A 25,029-nucleotide genomic window follows, 5' to 3' on the forward strand; every position below is an offset into this window, starting at 1 on the left:
TTGTTATCCTAACCTAAAGACTCTAACTTTGACGAGGATCGACCTACGCGGAGGAATTGGAGTTCATGAAGACGAGGCGCGGCAAGGCCCGCGGTACATCCACGCTGGCTTCCCTAGCGCTGTACTGATGGAAGTGGGTTCGACCTCGTCAAGCCGGGAGAAGGGGGCGACGGCTTCGATTGAGATCCTCCCCTCCGGGGCGGGGGAGGAGCGTGACCGGGCCGCGTCACCGGAGGAAGCACTCAGTTCCAACCGGAGGAATCGCCATCGGATTCAATTCCCCCAGGCTTGTGACTAGGCCCGACGCCGTCATCGCCGCCATACCCCTCGTCACCGTCGCTCGAGGCAGAGCTCCCAATGCCGCTCGAACGACCTTCGCAGCAGCCGAGAAGTACACGTGGGGGGCCCTAAAGCAACATGGAGGACCGCCTCAGGAGCAAGCCCCGGGGAAGGTGGAGGCGTTGGAGTAGCGCTCCGCCTCCCCCGGCCTCGGCCTCCATGATGACCACGGCCCCTCGCCCTTCCTCCACCAGGGGCGCTTGGGCCATCTTCCACCGCGGCGCCCCTAGAAATTGTGGCATGATCCGAACGGGATCCCCTCACCACCCTGACGGCAATGATGGACGACCCCGTCCCCTAACCATAGCTAGGGGCGAGTGCCACCTACACACAAAAGAAGATGGTAAAGACAAAGGCTCTGGAGTTGGTGGATTCAGGAGGAGTCGGATGAGCAAAACCCCTCGCAAACCCTCTCAATTTATAGGACGGGGCGCGGGGCTAGCCTCCCTTACTCCAGAAGCCACCACCCTTCTCGCCCAATTGCTCGATCTCATGGGCAAACAGAGAACCGCCCTGCTGCACCAATGCATGAACGGGAGGGCCCAGCCACTACTGCTGCACCAATGCATGAACCGCCCTGCTGCACCAATGCATGCACTACGGGGCTATGCCTGCCACCTGTCCGTCCATAACTGTGCATGCCACGCGCGTGGTAGAGGCGTTTTAGGAGGCGGAGAGGCCACTGCGCGCACAACCTCCCACTTCGCACATCCGATGCGCGACGTGGGGAAACGCAACCGCTAGCAGATCAAGCCACGAGGGCCCGTGCACCTCTTTGGGCCTGGCCCAAAAATGCTCCGCATGCGTGTGTGGCCCAGGCTGGGGGCTCCATTCTGTGCACCAAAGACTGGGCTCCCTAGTAACCCAGACTTGTGCATGGGTGCAAAGAGCCCCTGACGGCAGGGCATGGCAAGGTCCAGACAAGATGCACCCCTGACATTACCAAGCCTCGAGCAAGCGTGCCTTGCCGGGAAGATAGCCAAGGCCACACCCGTTTAGTGGTCGTGATGAGCTCACCAAGCACAAGACCTCGCCAAGCATCCCGTGCCGGGATGACAACCGGAGCCCCCGGCAAGCTTCCTTGTCGGGACGAAGACCCAAGGCCCTGGCAAACTCCCTTGCCTGGATGACGAGGCTAGGCACTCGAGGGCGACCGCCCTTTCTATAGTGCCAGCACCTCCAAGTTCCAGCGCATTCCGCATCCGCCAGCGCGGCGTCCAAGTGTCGAAACGCCAGGACACGTGTCTTCACCAGCACGTTGCTGACAAGGAAAATACGTGCATTTAATGCACCTGAGAGTGGTAGATGGATAAACACCGCTCTAGGTTCACTGTAATTTCTTGTGAACCTAGCACCGAGCACTGTAGGTGACCCCTTTGCCTATAAAAGGATGCCCTTAGCTCATTCACAAGGGGTTAGACTCATTGGACACTGGCCGGAAGACGGTTATCATTGATCACTGTAACAAACAACAAAACTCTTAATACAACCAGACGAGCAGGACGTATGGTTTTACGCGTAAGCAGCCCGAACCTAGGTAAAAAGGCTTGCCGAGTGTTGATTGTTAGCTCTGCTCTCGACATCATCTTTCCCCGCCCTACAATCACAAGGGTTTCATGTTGATTCCCATAGGTGTCGGCCTAGCATCACCGAAATCTTCGGCACGCCAGGTAGGGGCAGCGGAGTTGTGCGTGAATCAGAGCACTCTCAGCACCGGATTCTTCGAAGTTTGGGCGCTACGCCGCGTTCCCTTGGAAACGGGGTACCGCGGCGGACGCTCTATTCTGCTATGGCTTCCCAAGGCCTGCGCGAGCGTGTTGCTACACGCGCGAGTGGCGCACGGAGGCGGAGGCTCCAAGAGCAGCGACGTCAGGCCGGTGTGTCGCTCGGGGCCGACACGCAGCTGTCGAGGGCGCGCCCGGGCGCTTCACAGAGGCCTCGGCGCATACTGATACGTCTCCATCGTATCTACTTTTCCAAACTCTTTTTCCCTTGTTTTGGACTCTAATTTGCATGATTTGAATGGAACTAACCTGGACTGACGCTGTTTTAGCAGAATAGCCTTGGTGTTATTTTTGTGCAGAAATCAAAGTTCTCCAAACGTCCTGAAAATTTACGGGGAGCAGTTTTGGAAAATAAGAAAAATATATGCGCTAAGTCACACCTCAGGGGGTGGGCCAGTGGGCCACAAGCCCTGGCTCCGCCACCACCCCCCTGGTGGCGGTGGGCAGGCTTGTGGGGCCCACACGGCTCTGTCGCCCCCAATCTCAGGTCTATAAGATCCCTTTCGTCCCAGAAAAAATAAAAAGAGAAGTTTTCGTCGCGTTTTTGATACGGAGGCGCAACCACCACCTGTTCTTCATCTGGAGGGCAAGTGTGGAGTCCGTCTTGGGCTCCGCAGAGGGGAAATCATCGCCATCATCATCAACCTTCTTCCCTCTCCAATTCCATGAAGCTCTTCGTCGTTCGTGAGTAATCTATTCGTAGGCTCGCTGGACGGTGATGAGTAGGATGAGATCTATCATGTAATCGAGTTAGTTTTGATGGGGATAGATCCCTAGTATCCACTATGTTCTGAGATTGATGTTGCTACTAGTTTTCCATGCTTAATGCTTGTCACTAGGGCCCGAGTGCCATGATTTCAGATCTGAAATTATTACGTTGTCACCAATATATGTGTGTTTTAGATCCGATCTTGCAAGTTGTAGTTACCTAGTATGTGTTATGATCTGGCAACCCCGGAGTGACAATAACCGAAACCACTCCCGGTGATGACCATAGTTTGAGGAGTTCATGTGTTCACCAAGTGCTAATGCGTTGGTCCGGTTCTTTATTAAAAGGAGAACCTTAATATCTTGTAGTTTCCTTTTGGACCCCGCTGCCACGGGAGGGATGGACAATAGATGGCATGCAAGTTCTTTTCCCTAAGCACGTATGACTACACACGGAATGCATGCCTACATCACATTGACGAACGGGAGCTAGCCACATATCTCTCCGTGTTATAGTTGTTGCATGATGAATATCATCCAAACAAATCACCGACCCATTGCCTACGAGTTTGTCCTACTGCTGTTACTTGTCTTGCTCTGCTGCTGCTACTACTGTTGCTACTGCTGTTACTTGTTTTGCTCTGCTGCTGCTACTACTGTTGCTATTACTGTCGCTTGCTACTGTTGCTACTTGCTACTTCTATCACTACTACTGTTCCTTGCCGCTGCTATTACTCGTTACACTGCTGCTACCTGCTACAATGTTGGTTCACTGGACGTTGACGGGAACTAACAACTTCCGTCAATGCGACAACTTAGCGCCATTGATACAATCGTTAGGAATAGTCTGCCGTCAACAGATCATTTCTGACACCGTTGTTATCATATTACTTTGCTGTTACAACTGTGCTTGCAGATATTAATCTTTCAGGTGTGGTTGAATCTGACAAATTCAGCTGCTAATACTCGAGAATATTCTCTCACCTCCTGTTGGGCTTATCAACAAGTTGGGTCGAATACTCTACCCTCGAAAACTGCTGCGAACCCACGCTCTCGTGGGCCATCAACAACATTCTTCTAGTTCCGTTGCCGGGGAGTGCTAGCAGCATTCTTCTGGTGCCGTTGCAAGGGAGGGTTTGTTGTCATCAGCATTTGTCTAGCCTTCGCCAGAGATTGCAACCAGCATTTTTCTGGCGTCGTTGCCGGTGAGGTATTGCTATGTTCTCTGAGTTACTTGGGATTTATATCTGCTGATCACTATGAAGAATCTGAAGGATCCGAAGACCAAAGTCTTGCCCTCAACTTCGAGGGGAGGTAAGGAATTGCCTTCTACCTCTGCACTTGATTCACCTTCAGTTATGAGTAAGTTTGCGACATCACCTCCTGCTAGAAATCTTGATATGTCGCCTGTGCTTGATGATAGTATGCTTGATACTGCTAGAGATGCTATGCCTGATACTGCTAGAGATGCTATGCTTGATACTGCTAGAGATGCTATGCCTGATACTGCTTTGCCTAATGATGCTAGAGATGCTATTTTGCCTGATGATACTATGCTTGATACTGCTAGAGATGCTATGACTGATACTGATGTGCCTGATACTGCTAGAGATGCTATGCTTGATACTGCTAGAGATGCTATGCTTGATACTGCTTTGCCTGATGATGCTAGAGATGCTATTTTGCCTGATGATGCTATGCTTGATACTGCTAGAGATGCTACTTTGCCTGATGTTCCACTAGGAGTGTTCCTTGATGCTCATATTGCTAGAGTTACTGCCAATGCTCGTGATGCTTCTGAAACTGCCGATACTATTGAGATAGAACCTGCTTTTGCTCCTGCTAGATCTAGCTCTCCTAGATATGAATTGCCTGATATACCTGAGGGTTACGTTATGGAGGGAGAGATAGCTGAAGATTTTCTTGTGTGTAAGGATGCCTATGACGCTGAGAAATTACTTCTCAAGTGGAAGGAAAAATCTCGGGAAGCTAGGATGAAAAATGACCCGAAGTTTGCCACTTCGCCTATCTTTGTCACCGATAAGGATTATGAATTCTCTGTCGACCTTGAGATAATCTCTCTAGTCGAATCTAATCCTTTTCACGGTTATGAGTCTGAGACGGTTATAGCCCATCTTGCCAAACTATCCGAAATAGCCAACCTCTTCACTAATGAGGAGAAGATCCGCCACTACTATATCCTTAAGATGTTTCCTTTCTCTCTAAAGGATGACGCTAAAGCCTGGTTCACCTCTCTTGCTCCTGGATGTGTGCGTAGTCCCCAAGAGATGGTCTATTACTTCTGTGAGAAATATTTCCCTGCCCATAAGAAGCAAGCTGCCTTGCAGGAAATATAGAACTTTGCTCAATTCCAAGAAGAGAGTCGTCTACAAGCTTGGGGGAGGCTCGTCCAGCTACAGAATGATTTGCCTGATCACCCTCTTAAGAAGAACGAGATACTTGATATCCTCTATAACGGACTTACCGATGCCTCTAGAGACCACCTAGATAGTTGTGCTGGTTGTGTTTTTAGGGAACGAACTGTAGAACAAGCTGAGACCCTACTGAATAATCTCTTGATCAACGATAATGCTTGGACTATTCCTGAACCACCTCCTAAGCCAACTCCTAAGAAAAGAGGTATTCTATTCCTCAGTCCCGAATATATGCAATAAGCCAAGAAATCTATGCAAGAGAAAGGCATTAGATATGAAGATGTTAAAAATCTACCACCTATCGAAGAGATCCATGGTCTCGATAACCCGATACAGGTAGTGGAAGTGAATTCTCTGCGTAGGTTTGATGAGAGTGATATTCCTTTTGATAAACTTGCTAGCCTATGCTTTGATGAATTTGACAACTTTGTTGCCAAACAAAAGAGTTTCAATGATTATGTTAGCAGACATTTGGAACAAAGTGCTTGTATGCTTAGCCATTTAAGTGCTTGTGTAGACAGAAATGTCAACGATCTGAAGCTTCTGAGTTAACATGCCTCTATGATTACTACTCAAGTAGAACAAGTACTTAAAGCTCAGAATGACCTGCTCAATGAATTAAATGACAACTCTGTCAGAGTCATTACTAGAGGAGGCAAAATGACTCAGGAACCTTTGTATCCTGAAGGTCATCCTAAGAGAATTGATCAAGATTCTCAAGGAATCAATGCTGATACACCTAGTCATCCTAAGGAGAAGAAGAAGGATGATAGAAACCTACATGCCAGTTCACCAAATACTGTCACACCTGAAGAACCTAATGATATTTGTGCGTCTGATGCAGAAACACAATCAGGTGATGAACATGAACCTGGTGACAATATGGACAGTGATGTTCATAATAATGCTCAACCTAGCCATGAGGAGGATGTGGAGATTGAACCTACGATTAATCCTAATAATCCACAACCTAAGAAATACGACAAGAATGACTTCACTGCTAGGAAGCATGGTAAAGAAAGAGAGCCATGGGTTCAGAGACCTATGCCCTTTCTCCTAAGCCATCCAAGAAAAAGGATGATGAGGATTTTGAGCGCTTCGTTGAGATGATAAGACCCGTCTTTCTGCGGATGCGGTTAACTGATATGCTCAAGATGTCTCCGTATGCCAAGTATATGAAAGATATCGTGACTAATAAACGGAAGATACGAGATCTTGAGATATCCACCATGCTTGCCAACTACACTTTTAAAGGTGGAACTCCTAAGAAACTTGGTGATCCCGGAGTGCCACTATACCTTGCTCCATTAAAGGAAACTACGTAAGAACTGCCTTATGTGACCTTGGAGCCGGTGTTAGTGTTATGCCACTCTCTCTTTATCGTAGACTTGAGTTGGATAAGTTGACACCCACTGAAATTTCTCTGCAAATGGCCGACAAATCAACTGCTTTCCCTATCGGCATTTGCAAGGATGTGCGTGTTGTGGTTGCTAATACGACTATCTTAACAGACTTTGTTATCTTAGATATTCCTGAGGACGATGCCATGGCTATCATCCTCAGAAGACCCTTTTTAAACACTGCAGGGGCTGTTATAGATTGCAACAAAGGCAATGTCTCTTTCCGTTGACATAGTCGTATTAGCAGTTGACATAGATTGCAACCCGAGAACGGTGTGCTCACACCGTGCACTTTCCAAAGAAACGATATCCAGTACATTCCATCAATGCTATCGAAAAGACTTCATCGATTCTCATTGGGAGCTTTGAATGCCTTATTCCTCGTGTCAAGATGAAGTATGATTTTCTTGTTGGGGAGATACATATCACCATTGAGGTGGCTTAGTGGCTATTCCAAAATTCTCCGTTCTCTCTTGCGATTTGAGAAGGTTTTGTCATAAGGACTTGATCAATCCCATTGACGGATTTCTTTCGATGAGCATCAAACCGATGAATCAAGGAGTCACATACCTCTGTTTTAAGTTTTCTTTTTCTGATGGTTAGAAGAAAAATGATAGAATTAGTTTAGTTTTTCCCTGTTTTCTGTTTTAGCGTCCCGGAGAAAAATACCTCAAAAATAAAAGTTCTCCGATGGTCCTGAAAATTTAGTATGATTTTTTCTGGAATTTTGAAAATTTCTGGGCCTGAGAGCTGGCCTGGGGGCCTGACCAGCGGGCCACAAGCCCTACCACCGCCACCTACCCCCCTGGTGGCGGGGTGCAAGCTTGTGGGGCCCACAGGCACCCCCTCCACTTATTCTAGCTCTCAGCCTCTTCTTCCACCTCCAGAAAAAATTGTTTCGCAGCTCAAACCCGTGTTCTTCCTCATTTGGCTGTGATTTTCGATCTCCTTGCTCAAAGCACCATTCTCCGAACCGTTTGGGGGAAATTACTCCGTGGTAAGTGACTCCTCCATTGTTCCAATTAGTTTTTGCTCTAGTGTTTTATCCTTCGCGAATTCTTGCTACCTTGGTGACCTTGTTCTTGAGCTAGAAATGTTGATTTTAGCTGGTCCCAAGTAGTTTTAGCGCGTGATACGGTCTCTAGGCACTAGTAGGAGTAGTTGCTACAAGTTGGGTTAATCCTTATTCACTTTTCTTTCGAAGTCTCTAAAAATTTTAGAATTTTTCTGAGCTAGAAAAGGGAAAGATGAGGAGGTTCTTGAGAGGCTCTTCAAGCCGTAACCCCAAGGAGGATGGGAAGAATCACCCCAAGTACGTAGTCCCTCGACTCACAGAAGTTCGAGCGTGCGAGTGGCCAAGTGATGAATTTTTGCGCGTCGCCGAACTTTATGAAGACTTTTATTACTTGGTGGAGAATGCAGGTCTTACTACGTTCGTTGAAGATAAGTGCCCACAATACATCCTCCTCACCAATATTTTCGTTAAAAGCTTCAACTTTTATCCGAGGAAGAATCCTCCCATGGTTGAGTTCATGATTTATGATGTCCCCCAGTGCATGACGCTCCAGGACTTTTGAAATGTATGCAAATTACCTTATGTTGGGGATATCTGTGACCCTCGTCCATGGGGCTTGGAGGATTTCATTGGTTCTATTGCTGTTGGAGAGGAGAGAGGAGTGTCTCGCGCTAGAATTGCTAGCATACATTTTCCTGTGCTTCGGTACTTCTCACTATTTGTGGGAAAATGTTTGATTGGCCGTGGGGAGGATGGATCACTTAGTTCTCCAGACCTTGCGGTTCTGCGCGAAGGCCTTTATAACGATAAGACTTATAGCCTTGGTGCTATAGTAGCTCAACGGTTGAACCTGAACCGTTCTAAAGGTGTTGTCTATGGAGGTATCTACGCTACTCGTCTTGCCAGACACTTTGAGATACCCACTAGACTGGGAGAGGAAGGAAAGATGCTTCTCCCTGAGAGATATCTGGATTATGACAACATGGTTCGCCATGATTTTCTAGATAGAGATGCTAGTAGAAGGATGATTTAGAACCTGGTGTTTAGTCAGGTTACTCGAGAGACTATTACTTTGTCTGCTCCTTCTTTGTTTGATCTTCATGGAGGCAGGTACACTATTATGCCCGCGGACATCTATGCATATTGGGGCTTGGCCCAACCACAGGCGCCCGTGCCCGAGCCGCCAGTCGAGTACCAGACGCCATTTTATCAGTGGGAGCCAGAGGAGCTCACACAACAGTGGCATCCACAGTCTGCCCCGGAGTATCCTGGAGCTGGTTATTTCTCACTTTGGGAGTAGACCAAGCTAGACCAAAAGCCTAATCTTGGGGGAGTACATGTTCTCACCGACTTTACATTCATGCTTATGCTTCCACTTTGTTAGCCGGTGTTTACACTTTGCCACTATATTATCCATGCTAGTTTATTTTCATTTTCTTGTTTTCTTGTTTTGTGTACTTTTGAGAAAACCAAAAATGATTTTTCTTTCTTCTTTTGCTTGTTGGGAGCTTTCCCGTGTAAATAGTTTTCTTTTTCTTTGTGTCAAGGTAAAAGATATTGGTTACAATGTTTATTGGTCCTTGCATGCTTACCTGTTTAGCTTTCAAAGAGCCATATTATTTTGTCTTCTCCTTTGTGTTTGCGTGCAGATTCAGCTTAGTCCAATGCTCTTATTATTGTTTTCATCGTTCCATCGTGCAAATGAAAGGCAACAATGATGATATATGATGAAGTGACTGAGATTGAAAAGATGGTATGAACTCTATCTATTTTGTTTTTGTAAATATGACTAGCTTCTCGACCCAGATTTAGCTTCGTTGTGAGAGAACCATGTTTGCAATGACAACTTAGATATCATAGTTTCTGATGCCATGCTTATTTAGCTGAGAGCTTATAATGGTTTGTCTTGAATGCCAACATAGATTTTGAGATGACTATGATGTAGTATGATAGGATGGTATTCTCCTTTGAATGTTTCAAGTGGCTTGACTTGGCGCATGTTCATGCATGTAGTTGAAACAAAATCAATATAACCTCTATGATGTTCGTGTTCATGGTAATTTATATCCTGTTCATGCTTGCATTCAATGTTAGTCAGACTCATTGCATCTTGATGACTGTTGTCGCTCTCTAGTTGGTCGCTTCCCAGTCTTTTGCTAGCCTTCACTTGTACTAAGCAGAATACTTCTTGTGCATCCACTTCCATAAACCCAAAAGTTTTTCCATGAGAGTCCACCATACCTACCTATTTGTGGTATCTACCTCCCGTTCCAAGTAAATTTGCATGTTCCATTCTCTAAACCTTCAAGAAATAATCTGTTTTGCGTGCCTGAACCGCTCAAGTGGTGACAGAGGGCTATTGATATCTTCCTTGCTAGGAGTGTTATCCTCGACATGTGTTTATTCACAGTCATTCACGAGAAAGAGGCCGGTATTTGGAATGCCCAGTTCCACGCTTAAATCGAAAACATAACTGTAAAACAAGACTCCCCTCGGATTAATCTTAGTATGGACAGTACCTGAGGATTCGGCTAGCCGTGGAGTGTGATTGATTGGTGGTGGGGGAGTTAAAACTTTACTTTTCTGTTTGGGAACCGCCTATAGCATGAGTAGCATGGAAGATATTGAGAACTCTTGGTCATTGCGTTGACAATGAAAGCATGCCACCCAAAATTATTATCTCTGTTTTCAAAGCTTGAGCTCTGGCACCTCTGCAAATCAATGCTTCCCTCTGCGAAGGGCATGTCTATTTATTTTCCTGTCGAGTCATCCTCCTCTTATATAAGCACCAATTAGAGAGCACCTCTATCATTTTTATGCTTTGCTTTTGATTGATATTGAGTATGACTATGACTGGATCTTCGTTGCTATGAATTACAATGTTTAGTCAGCCCTTGATCTTTGAAAGTGCTCTGCATTTATGTTTTGCGGTCTCAGAAAGAGCAAGCAAGGTACCACCTATTCATATTGCTTCATGCTTGTTTTGATGGAAGTGTTGGTATCTGAAACTCATTATTATGTGCTCGTTAGCTGATTATGCCATTGATGTTAGTTTACCGTGAGATATTTGTTTCATTTGCTTATGTGGTTAACTTGTAATCTTGCTGAAATTCTGGTTATGAGTTAGACATAGTTGCAACAACAAGATCAAACAGAGTTTGTCAAAGTTTTCTTTCTCTCTCAGTTTGTCAACTGAGTTGCTTGAAGACAAGCAAGGTTTTATGCTTGGGGGAGTTGATACGTCTCCATCATATCTACTTTTCCAAACTCACGAGCAGCGCAGGGAGGCAGAGGCTCCAAGAGCAGCGCCGTCAGGCCGGTGTGTCGCTCGGGGCCGACACGCAGCTGTCGAGGGCGCGCCCGGGCGCTTCACAGAGGCCTCGGCGCATACTGATACGTCTCCATCGTATCTACTTTTCCAAACTCTTTTGCCCTTGTTTTGGAATCTAATTTGCATGACTTGAATGGAACTAACCTGGACTGATGCTGTTTTAGCAGAATAGCCTTGGTGTTATTTTTGTGCAGAAATCAAAGTTCTCCAAACGTCCTGAAAATTTACGGGGAGAAGTTTTGGAAAATAAGAAAAATATCTGCGCCAAGCTCCACCTCAGGGGGTGGGCCAGTGGGCCACAAGCCCTGGCTCCGCCACCACCCCCCTGGTGGCGGTGGGCAGGCTTGTGGGGCCCACACGGCTCTGTCGCCCCCAATCTCAGGTCTATAAGATCCCTTTCGTCCCAGAAAAAATAAAAAGAGAAGTTTTCGTCGCGTTTTTGATACGGAGGCGCAACCACCACCTGTTCTTCATCTGGAGGGCAAGTCTGGAGTCCGTCTTGGGCTCCACAGAGGGGAAATCATCGCCATCATCATCAACCTTCTTCCCTCTCCAATTCCATGAAGCTCTTCGTCGTTCGTGAGTAATCTATTCGTAGGCTCGCTGGGCGGTGATGAGTAGGATGAGATCTATCATGTAATCGAGTTAGTTTTGATGGGGATTGATCCCTAGTATCCACTATGTTCTGAGATTGATGTTACTACTACTTTTCCATGCTTAATGCTTGTCACTAGGGCCCGAGTGCCATGATTTCAGATCTGAAATTATTACGTTGTCACCAATATATGTGTGTTTTAGATCCGATCTTGCAAGTTGTAGTTACCTACTATGTGTTATGATCCGGCAACCCCGGAGTGACAATAACCGAAACCACTCCCGGTGATGACCATAGTTTGAGGAGTTCATGTGTTCACCAAGTGCTAATGCGTTGGTCCGGTTCTTTATTAAAAGGAGAACCTTAATATCTTGTCGTTTCCTTTTGGACCCCGCTGCCACAGGAGGGATAGACAATAAATGGCATGCAAGTTCTTTTCCCTAAGCACGTATGACTACACACGGAATGCATGCCTACATCACATTGACGAATAGGAGCTAGTCACATATATCTCCGTGTTATAGTTGTTGCATGATGAATATCATCCAAACAAATCACCGACCCATTGCCTACGAGTTTGTCCTACTGCTTTTACTTGTCTTGCTCTACTGCTGCTGCTACTACTGTTCCTACTGTTGTTACTTGTTTTACTCTGTTGCTGCTACTACTGTTGCTATTACTGTCGCTTGCTACTATTGCTACTTGCTACTGCTGTCACTACTGATGTTCCTTGCCGCTGCTATTACTCGTTACACTACTGCTACCTGCTACAATTTTGGTTCACTGGACGTTGACAGGAACTGACAACTTCCGTCAACGCGACAACTTGGCGCCATTGATACAATAGTTAGGAATAGTCTGCCGTCAACAGATCATTTCTGACACCGTTGTTATCATATTACTTTGTTGTTACTACTGTGCTTGCAGATACTAATCTTTCACGTGTGGTTGAATCTGACAAATTCAGCTGCTAATACTCGAGAGTATTCTCTCACCTCCTGTCGGGCTTATCAACAAGTTGGGTTAAATAATGTACCCTCGAAAACTGTTGCGAACCCACACGCTGTTGGGCCATCAACAACATTCTTCTAGTTGCGTTGCCGGGGAGTGCTAGCAGCATTCTTCTGGTGCCGTTGCAAGGGAAGGTTTGTCGTCATCAGCATTCGTCTAGCCATCGCGAGAGATTGCAATCACATACTTCGGCAGACGCACCTCCACGGAGCGATGCATAGTCATTGAGGATGCGCCACACGGTCCCGAAGCCCCGCGCACACTCCAGCGCGAGTGTTGCGCCCCTCAGAGCATGGCATCATCACCCAAATACGCGCTCGGGGGCTCCGCAAGCACAGCCTAGCAAGAGAAAAGCAAAGTGCTTACACCCTGGCTGGCTTTTTCTCCAAATGACAGTTAGGAACCGTCGGCAAGAAGCCTTTGCCGGAGAAAAGACAGCCAGGAGCGATGATTTCCTGCTTGCCGAGGGCTCCGACGCCCCGGCAAAAGATTCAAGCGCCTCGCAACCACGGCGTGGACAGATAAGTTTTTAAGTGTTAGATTCAAATCTGAGGTAGATAGATTCCCTGTTTTTTCCCTTCGAAAGTTTCCAATCTTTGTGTGTGGAGTTTGCGCGTACTGGGACCTTCCCAAAGTTTAGTGCACCTTGTCTTTGTTTCGAACTTGTTCAAATGACCTGAACAGTCACAGAGCGCCTTCAAACAGTTGCGAACCTGGTCAACAGAGCAAGCGGTTACGTAGCACCCGATTTCATCTCAAGCTGCGCTTGGTGATTTCCATGGTTGCACTGAACACGGCAAGGGGCCTTGTCGGTAGTCGCCGGCAAGCTCCCAGATTATGCAAAGGCAAATCATACAAAGAACGTAATTGAAGAAAGGGACAACAGTCTTTTCATTCATTCGAATGGATACATTTGACTCCACTTACAAAACATTGTTATCCTAACCTAAAGACTCTATCTTTTGACGAGGATCAACCTACGCGGAGGAATTGGAGTTCATGAAGACAAGGCGCGGCAAGGCCCGCGGTACATCCACGCTAGCTTCCCCAGCGTTGTACTGACGGAAGCAGGTTGGGCCTCGTCAATCTGCGAGAAGGGGGCGACGGATCTGATTGAGATCCCCCCTCCGGGGCGGGGGAGGAGCGTGACCGGGCCGCGTCACCGCAGGAAGCACTCAGTCCCAACCGAAGGAATCACCATCCAATTCAATTCCCCCGGGCTTGTGACTAGGCCCGACGCCATCACCGCCGCCATCACCGCCGCCGTCCCCCTCGTCACCGTCGCTCGAGGCAGAGCTCCCAATGCCGCTCGAGCGACCTTCGCAGCAGCTGAGAAGCACACGTGGGGGTCCCCTAAAGCAACATGGAGGACTGCCTTAGGAGCAAGCCCCGGGGAAGGCGGAGGCGTTGGAGTAGCGCTCCACCTCCACCGGCCTCGGCCTCCACGATGACCACGGCCCCTCGCCCTTCCTTCGCTATGGGCGCTTGGGCTGTCTTCCACCTCGGCGCCCCCATAAGTTGTGGCATGATCCGAGCGGGATCCCCTCGCCACTCTGACGGCCAACGATGGCCGACCCCGTCCCCTAACCATAGTTAGGGGTGAGTGCCACCTACAGACAGAAGAAGATTCTAAAGACCAAGGCTGAGGAGCTGGTGGACTCAGGAGGAGTCGGATGAGCAAAACCCGTCGGAAACCCTCCCAATTTATAGGACGGGGCGCGGGGCTAGCCTCCCTTACTCCATAAGCTACCACCCTTCTCGCCCAATACCTCGATCTCACGGGCGAACAAAGAACCACCCTGCTGCACCAATGCATGCACGGGCAGGCCTAGCCACTACTGCGCCTTTCGAGGCCACGCCTGCCACCTGTCCGTCCATAGCTGCACATGCCACGCGCGTGGTAGAGGCGTTTCAGGAGGCGGAGAGGCCATTCCGCGCAAAACCTCCCACTTCGCGCATCTGATGCGCGATGTGGGGAAATGCAACCGCCAGCAGATCCAGCCACGAGGGCCCGTGCACCTCTTTGGGCCTGGCCCAACAAGGCTCCGCACGCGTGTGTGGCCCAGGCCTGGGGGCTCCATTTGGTGCACTAAAGACTGGGGTCCCTAGTGCCCCAGACTTGTGCACGGGCGCAAAGAGCCCTTGACAGCAGGGCATGGCAAGGTCCAGACAAGATGTACCCCCGAGATTACCAAGGCTCCAGCAAGTGTGCCTTGCCGGGAAGATAACAAAGGCCACACCCATTTAGTGGTCGTCATGAGCTCGCCAAGCACAAGACCTCGCCAAGCCTCCCTTGCCGGGATGACAACCGGAGCCCCCGGCAAGCTTCCTTGTCGGGACGAAGACCCAGGGCCCTAGAAAAACTCCCTTGCCGGGACGACGAGGCTAGGCACTGGAGGGCGACCGCCCTTGCCATAGTGCCACACCCCCAACGTCCAGCGCATTCCGCATGCGCCAGCGCGGCGTCCAGGTGTCAAAACGCCTGGACACATGTCTTCACCAGCACGTTGCTGACAAGGACAAGACATGCCTTTAATGCACCTAACAGCGGTAGATGGATAAGCATCGCTCTAGGTTCACTTAACTTCTCGTGAACCTACCACCAAGCACTGTAGGTGACCTCTTTGCCTATAAAAGGAGGCCCTTAGCTCATTCACAAGGGGCTAGACTCTTTGGATATTGGCCAAAAGACGGTTATCATCGATCACTGTAACAAACAACAAAACACTTAATACAACCAGACGAGCAGGACGTAGGGTTTTACGCGTAAGCGGCCCGAACCTAGGTAAAAAGGCTTGTGGGGTGTTGATCGTTAGCTCTACTCTTGCCATCCTCTTTCCCCGCCCTACGATCACAAGGGTTTCACGTTGATTCCCATAGGTGTCGACCTAGCATCGCCAACAAGCTTGTTGGGAGGAAACCCAATTTTATGTTTATGATTTTGTTTCTGCTTATGTTTTTAGTTCTACACACATTATTACCTATATAATAATTGTGGCTTGTTATTTGAAATAGTGTTGGGGCCAAGTAAGACCATTGGGATGGTCTACGGTGTTTGGAAGTTGATTTTGCTGAAACACAGAAACTTTCGCTCTCAGTCCAGGAATTTTATATATTCTGTGGAATGTGCTTTTGATATGAAAGTTTACACAAGATTGATATACAAATTTCCCTGATTGTCCTAATTTTTCAGAATTTTTGTAGTTACATAAGTGTTCGAAGTTTATAGATTGCTACAGACTGTTCTGTTTTTATTAGATTCTATTTTCTTTGTGTTGTTTGCTTATTTTGATGAATCTGTGGGTTGTATCGGGGGGTTTGAACCTTGGAAAAGTTGGAATACAATAAATATTAAACCAATATAAATAAATAATGAGTTCACGGCATTACCTACATTGTGATTTATTTTTCTTATACTAACGGGTCTCATGAGTTTTCTATTGAGTTTTGTGTTGTGAAGTTCTCAAGTTTTGGGCAAAGATTTGATGGACTATGGAATAAGGAGTGGCAAGAGCCTAAGCTTGGGGGTACCCAAGGCACCCCAAGCCATATTAAAGGATAACAAAGATCCTAAGCTTGGGGATGCCTCGGAAGGCATCCCCTCTTTCGTCTTCAATCCATCGATAAATTTACTTGAGGCTATATTTTTATTCATCACATGATACGTTTTTTGCTTGGAGCGTCTTGTATGATATGAGTCTTTACTTTTTAGTTTGCCACAATCATCCTTGCTTCACACATATTTTGAGAGAGACACGCTGAATCATGAATTTATTAGAATACTCTATGTGCTTCACTTACATCTTTTGAGCTAGGCAACGTTGCTCTAGTGCTTAACTTATATCTTTTAGAGCATGGTGGTGTTTTATTTTGTAGAAATTATTAAACTCTCGTACCTGACTTATATTATTTTCAGAGTCTTTTAAACAACATGGTAATTGGTTTAGGTTATGAATTTAGTCCTAATATAATGGGCATCCAAGAGGGATATAATAAAAACTTTCATATTAAGTGAAATGAATATGATGAGAAGTTTAATTACTAATAGTCCCCTACGAGCATGCGTCTAATACTTTGCTTCAATTACTAATAGGCTTTTGCAATAAGTATGTGAGTTCTTTATGACTAATGTTGAGTTCATGGATTATACGCACTCTCACCCTTCCACCTTTGTTAGCCTCTGTAGTACCACGCAACTTTCGTCGGTACATTAGACTCGACTTCCTCAAAACAGCCACCATATCTACCTATTATGGCATTTTCATAGCCATTCCAAGATATATTGCCATGCAAAACCACCGTCCAGTTTTTGATGACACGCACAATCACTTCCATATTTCTTATAGAGTCATATTTTGTTCTAGATATCGAGTTGTAATATTTGAGTTGTAAGTAAATAAAAGTGTGATGACTTGCATTATTATAGCATTGTCCCGTGTGAGAAAAGGATGATGGAAGCTATGATTCTCTCACAAGTTGGGATGAGTCTCCGGACTTTACAAAAAATAAAAGAGGCCAGCGAAGCCCATAAAAAATAAAAGAGGCCAAAGATGCCCACCAAAAAAAGAAAAAAAGAAAAAAGGAGAAAAAAAGAGAGAAAGAGAGAAGGGACAGTGCTAATATCTTTTTCCACACTTGGACTTCAAAGTAGAACCATATTCTTCATAGAGAGTCTGCTATTTTGTCACTTTCATATAACTAGTGGAATTTCATCTTTTGCACAACCACTTAGTTTTCTTTTTGAGCTTTCATACACTTATGTCTCTAGTGCATTTGTTGCATGGCAATCCCTACTCACTCACATTGATATCTATTGATGGGCATGTCCATAGCCCGTTGATACGCCTAGTTGATGTGAGACTATCTTCTCCTTTTTTTTCTTACAACCTCCACCATATTCTATTTCACCTATAGTGCTATATCCATGGCTCACGCTCATGTATTGCATGAGAGTTGAAAAGGTTTGAGGACATTAGAAGTGTGAAACAATTGTTCGACTTTCATCGGGGTTGTGCATGATTTGGATACTTTGTGTGGGGAAGATGGAGCATAGCGAAACCATATGATTTTGTAGGGATAACTTTCTAAGCCCATGTTATTTCGAAAGGATGCAATTGCCTTGTTATTATTCTTGAAGTATTATTGTTTTTATGTCAAAATTAGACTTTTTTTTTAATCTTATGGATCTGAATATTCATGCCAAAATAAAGAATATTACATGGATAAATATGTTAGGTAGAATTCCACATCAAAAAATTCGTTTTTATCATTTACCTACTCGAGGACAAATAGGAATTAAGCTTGGGGATGCTTGATACGTCTCCAATGTATCTATAATTTTTTATTGTTCCATGCTATTATATTATCTGTTTTGAATGTTTTATATGCATTAATATGTTATTTTATATTATTTTTGGGACAAACCTATTAGCCTAGAGCCGAGTGCCAGTTTTGATTTTTCCATGTTAATGAGTATCGCTCATAAGGAATATTAAACGGAGTCCAAACGGAATAAAATTTCCGGAATGATTTTTCTTGTACTAGAAGAAACCTACTAGACTTGGAGAAGGGGGCAGGAGACCTGTCGGGAGACGACAAGCCTGCAGGGCGCACCCTAGGGGGGCACGCTCCGTGGCTTGTGGGCCTCCTCCAGGCCTCCTAACCCTAATCTTTGTCCTATAAATTCCCAAATATTCTACCAATGCCAGAACGACACCAGAAAATACTTTTCTGTCGCCAGGAACCTCTATTCCCACGAGATCCAATCTGGGAGCCTTTTCTGGTAATCTGTCGAAAGGGGAATCGATCACGGAGAGCATCTACATCAACTCCATTGCCTCTCCGATGACGCGTAAGTAGTTCACCACAGACCTATGGGTCCATATCTAGTAGCTAGATGTCTTCTTCTCTCTCTTTGTTCTTCAATACCATGATCTTCATGGACATCTATCCGATGTAATACTATTTTGCGGTGTGTTTGTCAAGATTCAATGAATTGTATATTTATGTTCGGATTATCTATGAGTATTATTTGAATCTTCTCTGAATTCTTATATGCATGAATTCATATCTTAGCAAGTCTCTTCGAGTTATTGGTTTGGTTTGGACAACTAGATTGGTCATTCTTGCAATGGGAGAAGTCCATAGTGTTGGGTTCAGTCTTGCGGTGTCCTCACCTAGTGAAAAAGTAGGGGTAGAGAGGCACGTATTGCATTGTTGCCATCACACTACTAGGAAAAGGGCTATAGATGATATAGATACTAATGGCGCACCAGACAAGTGGTGCGCCACTACTATATAGCAGTGGCGCACCATGTGCAGGTGTGCCATTAGTGTGATGGACACTAATGGCGCACCACACACTCGGTGCGCCACTACTATAATTTTTTTTTTTTGCAAAAATACTAATGGCGCACCGGGGCAGGGTGCGCCATTACTAATTTAACTAGTAATGGCGCACCACTCACCCAGTGCGCCACTACTATAATTTTTTTTTGCAAAACTACTAATGGTGCACCATCAGCTAGTGCGCCATTAGTAACCAGGATTACTAATGGCGTATTTGTAGGTGGTGCGCCACTACTATATATATTTTTTTGCAAAACTACTAATGGCGCACCACCAGCTGGTGCGCCATTAGTAACCAGGGTTACTAATGGCGCATTTGTAGGTGGTGCGCCATCAGTAGTTTTGCAAAAAAAGGTAAGGAGAGACGGCGCAACAGATCCTACATCCATCCAAGCACAAGCACACGGGATGCTCCGGCTGAACCACCACGGGTTGAGATCCCGTCGTCCCCCGGCGCGCCGGCGCCCTCGGAGGACGTGCTCCTCCGCCTCCCCCGCGCGCACCTCCACCTCATCGATCGCCGGCGCAGCCTCCCGGTCGCCGCCGTCAAGCTCAACCCCTGCCACTACTCCTTCTCCCTCACCATCCCCGCCTCCCCCGACGCCTCGCCTTCTCCGGCTGCGAGTGCGCGTGCGTGCGTGCGGGTCTCCTGCTGCTGCCCACTAAGACCGGCCGTGGACGAGGAGGGGAGACGGCCACGGCAAGGTACGTGTTTTCTGCGCAACAACCCCCATCCGCTTTGCTCTGCCAGTACTGGTAGCCACAGGCAGGCTCCATCTGAGCACCTAGCATCGTTTTCTTTCGCCATCCGACTGTTTGACAGAGCACGAGATCTGCCTAGGAAATCAACGGCCAGAGCTCATCCCGGCAGTATAATAACTGTGGAAATTGTTAATAGCACATCAAGAAGTCATCAGATGAAGTATTTAATTCTTCTCTGATTATTTTTTATCCTTGCGTGCCACTTGTAAGATTCGTTAGGTTCATCTTGTTAGTTTATCGTACCAGGTCAAATTTGCTGAGAAGGCATGCGGCCGGCAAGCTGCCCGGTCAAGTGCACCAAATTTGCTCAGTTCGAATGTTACTACTTCCACATCATTTGGGGTGGTTTTAATCTTGACAGCTACGTACTATAGTTTAATACATATTCTGAAAATTTTGAGCTTTCAGATTCAGTAACCTTCCTGACTTGTTGTTCTACTATGTTATACTAGAAGATAACCAAATCAGCGTTAGGTGAACATGTCTGTTCCCTTGTATTCATGAAGATCACGAGAATCGAAACCCCATGAATGGATAATCAAGACTGAATTTTATAACGAGTCGTAGTTTTTCTAAGAAAGAACAAAGGATGCATGCTGTCAATCACAAAGGTAGGAAGAATGTTATAGTTGTATCCTCTCTATTGGTGGGACATTCTTAAGTATTATGAAGATAACTTATTTTGGTTGAACCACACAACAGCTGACCTAGTACATTGACTTTCTTTCCCCATAGCTGCAGAATAGCACGGTCATAACATGGATGCAATAGTATATTTGGTCTGTGGAGATGCATATAGTCTCTGCCTCTTATCTCGTGGAGGTAGTTATTCTTACAAGGGTGAGCAGGAAGCATGGATCTATGCGTTGTGATTCTCCTATTCTGCATCTTCCAGTTTATCCATGGCCAGCCTAATGACCTAGGTGCGTTACATGTTTCCAGTTTACATGTTTCTCGAAAGAAAAATTAGATCCTGCACTCAAATTGGTTGTGATTTCGGGAGGTTACTTTGGGTGGGAATAACTTCGATTAAGCGATAGGGGGTATTGACTCTAGGTGGGTTATGCAATTTCAGTGCTGGAAGGTTTGTTGCTATTAACTGACATAGTTGTCCCCCATGTGATTCCTAGAGCAAATAAATCGATCCCTCAATTCTGTTGTAAATAACATCCTAGTTGAATCTAGGTATCTAGTTCCTGCAAATTCTATTTTATACTAACTAATATGGGCACATCAAAACGGATTTGTATTCGATCTGCGGAGCAGATGAGTTGCTCCCCAAATTTTGCTGTTGGGTCGGGAGTATGAGTTAGGAATTTGTCGAGATTAACTATATGGGAATTGAATGTAGGGCTCTGCAAATTCTATTTTGAAATGTTGTTATGTTAAGGGGAACTGAATTTATGTTCAGCAGTAGATGCAACAGGGTGTTAGTTATATTCTCAGCCACCATCTATGCTGCAACAGCTTCTGCCGGCCTACTGTTGCTTTTGAATGCTCTTTGTTGAATCCTTTTGTGGTGCAGTTCCTCTTGTACGGACGTCTAAATCATAGAAACCCTAGGTTCTGAGGGAGATGGGGATTTGACTGAGAGGGGTTGGATCGGGAAAGGGGTACTCATGTTGTAGTGGTGATTTCCGAGCTTATTTGATCGTGATTCTTGTTCCATCTACTCATGCTACAGCGGTGATTTGGGATCTTAGCCATGTCGACCAACAAGGGCGGAGGTGAAAATACCAACAAGGGCGGAGGTGGAGGTGCGTTCTGTTTATCTTCTTCAGCTATTGATTCCTCTGGATTTGAGTTTTGATATTTGATCTTTGCATTCTCTGGGCTTGTTTCTTGGTTCATGGATTGCAGGGAAGAAGAAGAAGGAGGTGAAGAAGGAGACGAAACTGGGGATGGCGTACAAGAAGGATGATAACTTTGGGGAGTGGTACTCTGAGGTGCGTTTTCTTGCTTATCGCTCTCGCTTGGTGAAGTTTATTTACAAGTCGATTTGGGCGCAGGGTGGATTGGTTGGTGCAATGTAGAAATAATTATGTAAGGTGCTAATTTCATTGTATGCCCAAGGCAAGATTTTGTATGATGGCCGTGGGAAAAGTTATGTGCTGTGATGGCTTTAAGTTTGTTGACACATACTATTTCAGTGGGAATGTGGTTCTAGGCTTCATGAAATGGGAATGTGGTTCTAGGCTTCATGAAATGGGAATGGGTACCCCGGTGGTGAAATTTTTGTAGATTATGCTTCCAAATTGCCAAAGGATAATCCATTTTCAGGAGGCAAACTAGTGCAGATGTTGTGTGTAAATGTGGGATATGCTAATGTGCATTGTGGTTTCTGTGCAGATTCAAGCTCGGTCGATACCTCATCTGTTGGAAGGAAGGGATGTGATGGGAGCTGCCAAGACTGGCTCAGGGAAGACACTTGCATTCCTTATACCGGCAACCGAGCTCCTCTATAACTTGCATTTCTCACCGAGGAATGGCACATGAGTTATTGTTGTTTGCCCTACAAGGGAGCTTGCCATACAGGTACAATTGCCTAGAGAAATCATGCTACCACAATTATTGCACTTCAGTTTAGCTGTGTTAGCACTGTTAGGCACTAACTCTCACCACGAGGAAAATGATGAAAAAGCTGATGGGCCAGCTCATATAAGGTTATACTTTGTTGAAAAAAAATCTCTTACATAAATATAGTGGACATGGTTGTTTGATGTACCTGTACTACATTTTTGAGATTACTATGCTTTTTTGTGGTATCTTTTTTCCACTTTTGATCTTTCTGTTTAGTAATATTGGCAAATTGTTTACTTCAAAATTACTTCAATAAAGAGACGGAACAAATTACCAGTCAACTTTTGAAAGCCTTGCACTTTTGTGTTTCACTATTCTTAATCACAAGTATTTTTGTTTTGGTCCAGACACACAATGTTGCCAAGGAATTGATGAAGTATCACTCACAAACCCTCGGATATGTAATTGGTGGCAATGGCCGGAGAACCGAAGCTGACCAGCTTGCAAAGGGGGTCAATTTGTTAGTAGCAACACCAGGCAGGCTGTTGGACCATTTGCAAAACACCAAGTTAGAACTTGAGCTTCTTTAATCATATTTTTCTTGCTACTATTTGAGACGATTTTTGGTCCTCAATTTAGTCCTTTTCTCTATGTGCTTGGTATGAACCTGCAATCACAAGGCAAAGTGTTTGCATATTAACACATGTTGTGAACCCTCCTTCAATATGTATGTGTGTTTTTGTGAAACTATGTTGGATATGTATGCGTGTGTGGACTTTGAACTCATCATCGGTTTGTTATTGTTGTGAACTTGTAATATATTGGATATGTATGCATGACCATTTCATTTGTGAATTCTTGTTGCATATGTACGCATGCTTTTGTGAAACTATATTATTGTTGTGATCTATTGGATATGTAATATATTGTTGTTGTTGTTGTTGTGATCTATTGGATATGTAATATATTGTTGTGATCTATATTTTTGTTGTCGTGATACATTGGATATGTAATATATTGTTGTTGCCGTTATGTATAAATCGTGTGCCCGTTGGCACTCGACTTACATCGGGACATTCGACTTATATGTAAGCCGAGTGTTTTCGCTATTGCTCTCAGCTTACCCCGGATAAGCCGATCCTTAGTAAGGCGTGTGTTATAAGCCGAGGAAAACACTCGGCTTATATGTAAACCGAGTGTAAACCGTTGTAAGCCGAGTGTTTCGGGCACTCGACTTATAAGTTTTTTCCTGTAGTGTGTGCTCTCTATATTCTGTGCAGTAATATGTTTTGTAACCTGTGCAAATATCAGAAAAGAAAAAAAACAGTACCTAATATTCATACTAGTGGCGCACCACTCAGCACTTTAGTGGCGAACTGCAAAAAGCACACTAGTGGCGCATCGTCAACTAGTGCGCCATTAGTAAGCCAGATACTAATGGCACACCATTAGCTATACTAATGGCGCACTGGGAGGCATACTAATGGAGCACCATGAGCTATACTAATGGCGCACTACCTGCTGCGCCATTAGTATACCAGATACTAATGGCGCACCATGAGCTATTCTAATGGCGCGGTGCGCCATTAGTAAAAAATTCTAATGGCGTGATGCTAGTGGCGCACCTGTAGTGCGCCATTAGTAGCCAAAACAGGTGCGCCACTAGCAGGCCTTTTCCTAGTAGTGTCAAGTATAAAAAGATGGGGTTTTAATCATATTGCTTGATTTTATCCATCCACATCATATCATCTTACCTAATGCGTTACTCTGTTCTTCAAGAACTTAATACTCTAGATGCATGCAGGAGTCGGTCGATGTGTGGAGTAATAGTAGTAGATGCAGAATAGTTTAGGTCTACTTGACATGGACGTGATGCCTATATGCATAATCATTGCCTTGGATATCTTCATAATTATTCACTTTTCTATCAATTGGTCGACAGTAATTTGTTCACCCAGCATATTAGTTTCCTTCATGAGAGAAGCCTCTAGTGAAACCTATGGCCCCCGGGTCTATTTTCTATATTATACTTTCAGATCTATAAACCAAATATACCAAAAATATATTGCTGCCATTTATTTAATTTTGTTTTAATTTTAGTCCTATAAATCTTTTATATCTATCTCTATCAGATCTCATCCTTGCCAATAACCATGAAGGGTTGACAACCCCTTTTTAGAGCTGGGTGCAAGTGTTTGATTGTTTGTGTAGGTGCTAAAGATTGGGGCCTTGCTTGTTCCTCCTACTGGATTGATACCTTGGTTCTCAACAAACTGAGAGAAATAGTTATCTACTTTGTTACATCACTCTTTCCTATTCAAGGGAAAACCAACGCAAGATGAAGAAGTAGCAATCTATACCACTCTCCTCTTTGGCATCAAGACACACATCGAATGATCAAGAGCTAAGCGTATCAGTGGGCTCGATCCACGGCTACTGGCGATGATGAAATCGTGAGCTAGTAGAAATGGTGTGGGTGGATGGAGTGTATAGAAGAGATCTCAAAAGCCTCTGGTGACATGTGTTGAACTGAGGCGGTGTCACAATAGTATCAAGATTGAATGTGAAAGCACGTCTCAGCTGAGCCTCAAACTGAGTGATCCTCTGCTCATCCAATCACTCATTCGTGATTCGAGATCCACCTTGAGCTTCATTAGCTCAGTGGCCATCTATGTCACTTTGACGCCTAAAGTGTGGAAGTTGGTCTCAACAATCCGCTCTAGGCTCTCCTAGTTATTCACAAGGTTAGTTAAGCCATGCTCGATCCTCACGGTAGTTGAA

General features: G+C 45.4%; 1 protein-coding gene across 5 annotated transcripts; it reads left to right on the forward strand.

The window, feature by feature from the left end:
- The first annotated feature begins 19,374 nt into the window (after positions 1–19,374).
- On the forward strand, positions 19,375–23,103 carry LOC123426655 (DEAD-box ATP-dependent RNA helicase 27-like). Of its 5 annotated transcripts, none has more exons than XR_006622281.1 (7): positions 19,375–19,671; positions 20,181–20,339; positions 20,464–20,651; positions 21,413–21,485; positions 21,589–21,674; positions 22,078–22,263; positions 22,656–23,103. XR_006622281.1 is itself a non-coding variant. In XM_045110520.1 (5 exons), the coding sequence occupies exons 2-4, from the start codon at positions 21,434–21,436 to the stop codon at positions 22,222–22,224; spliced, it is 285 nt and encodes a 94-aa protein (XP_044966455.1). In that variant the 5' UTR covers positions 19,382–19,671; positions 21,413–21,433; the 3' UTR covers positions 22,225–22,263; positions 22,656–23,103. The 5 variants fall into 5 exon arrangements, 2 of the variants coding, with proteins under 2 accessions (XP_044966455.1, XP_044966456.1); XR_006622280.1 differs by having other exon boundaries at positions 20,184–20,339; XR_006622282.1 differs by lacking the exon at positions 20,181–20,339 and having other exon boundaries at positions 19,377–19,671.
- Positions 23,104–25,029: the final 1,926 nt, after the last annotated feature.

This window comes from Hordeum vulgare, chromosome 2H (assembly GCF_904849725.1).
Source record: "Hordeum vulgare subsp. vulgare chromosome 2H, MorexV3_pseudomolecules_assembly, whole genome shotgun sequence".
NCBI classification, from domain to species: Eukaryota; Viridiplantae; Streptophyta; class Magnoliopsida; order Poales; family Poaceae; genus Hordeum; species Hordeum vulgare.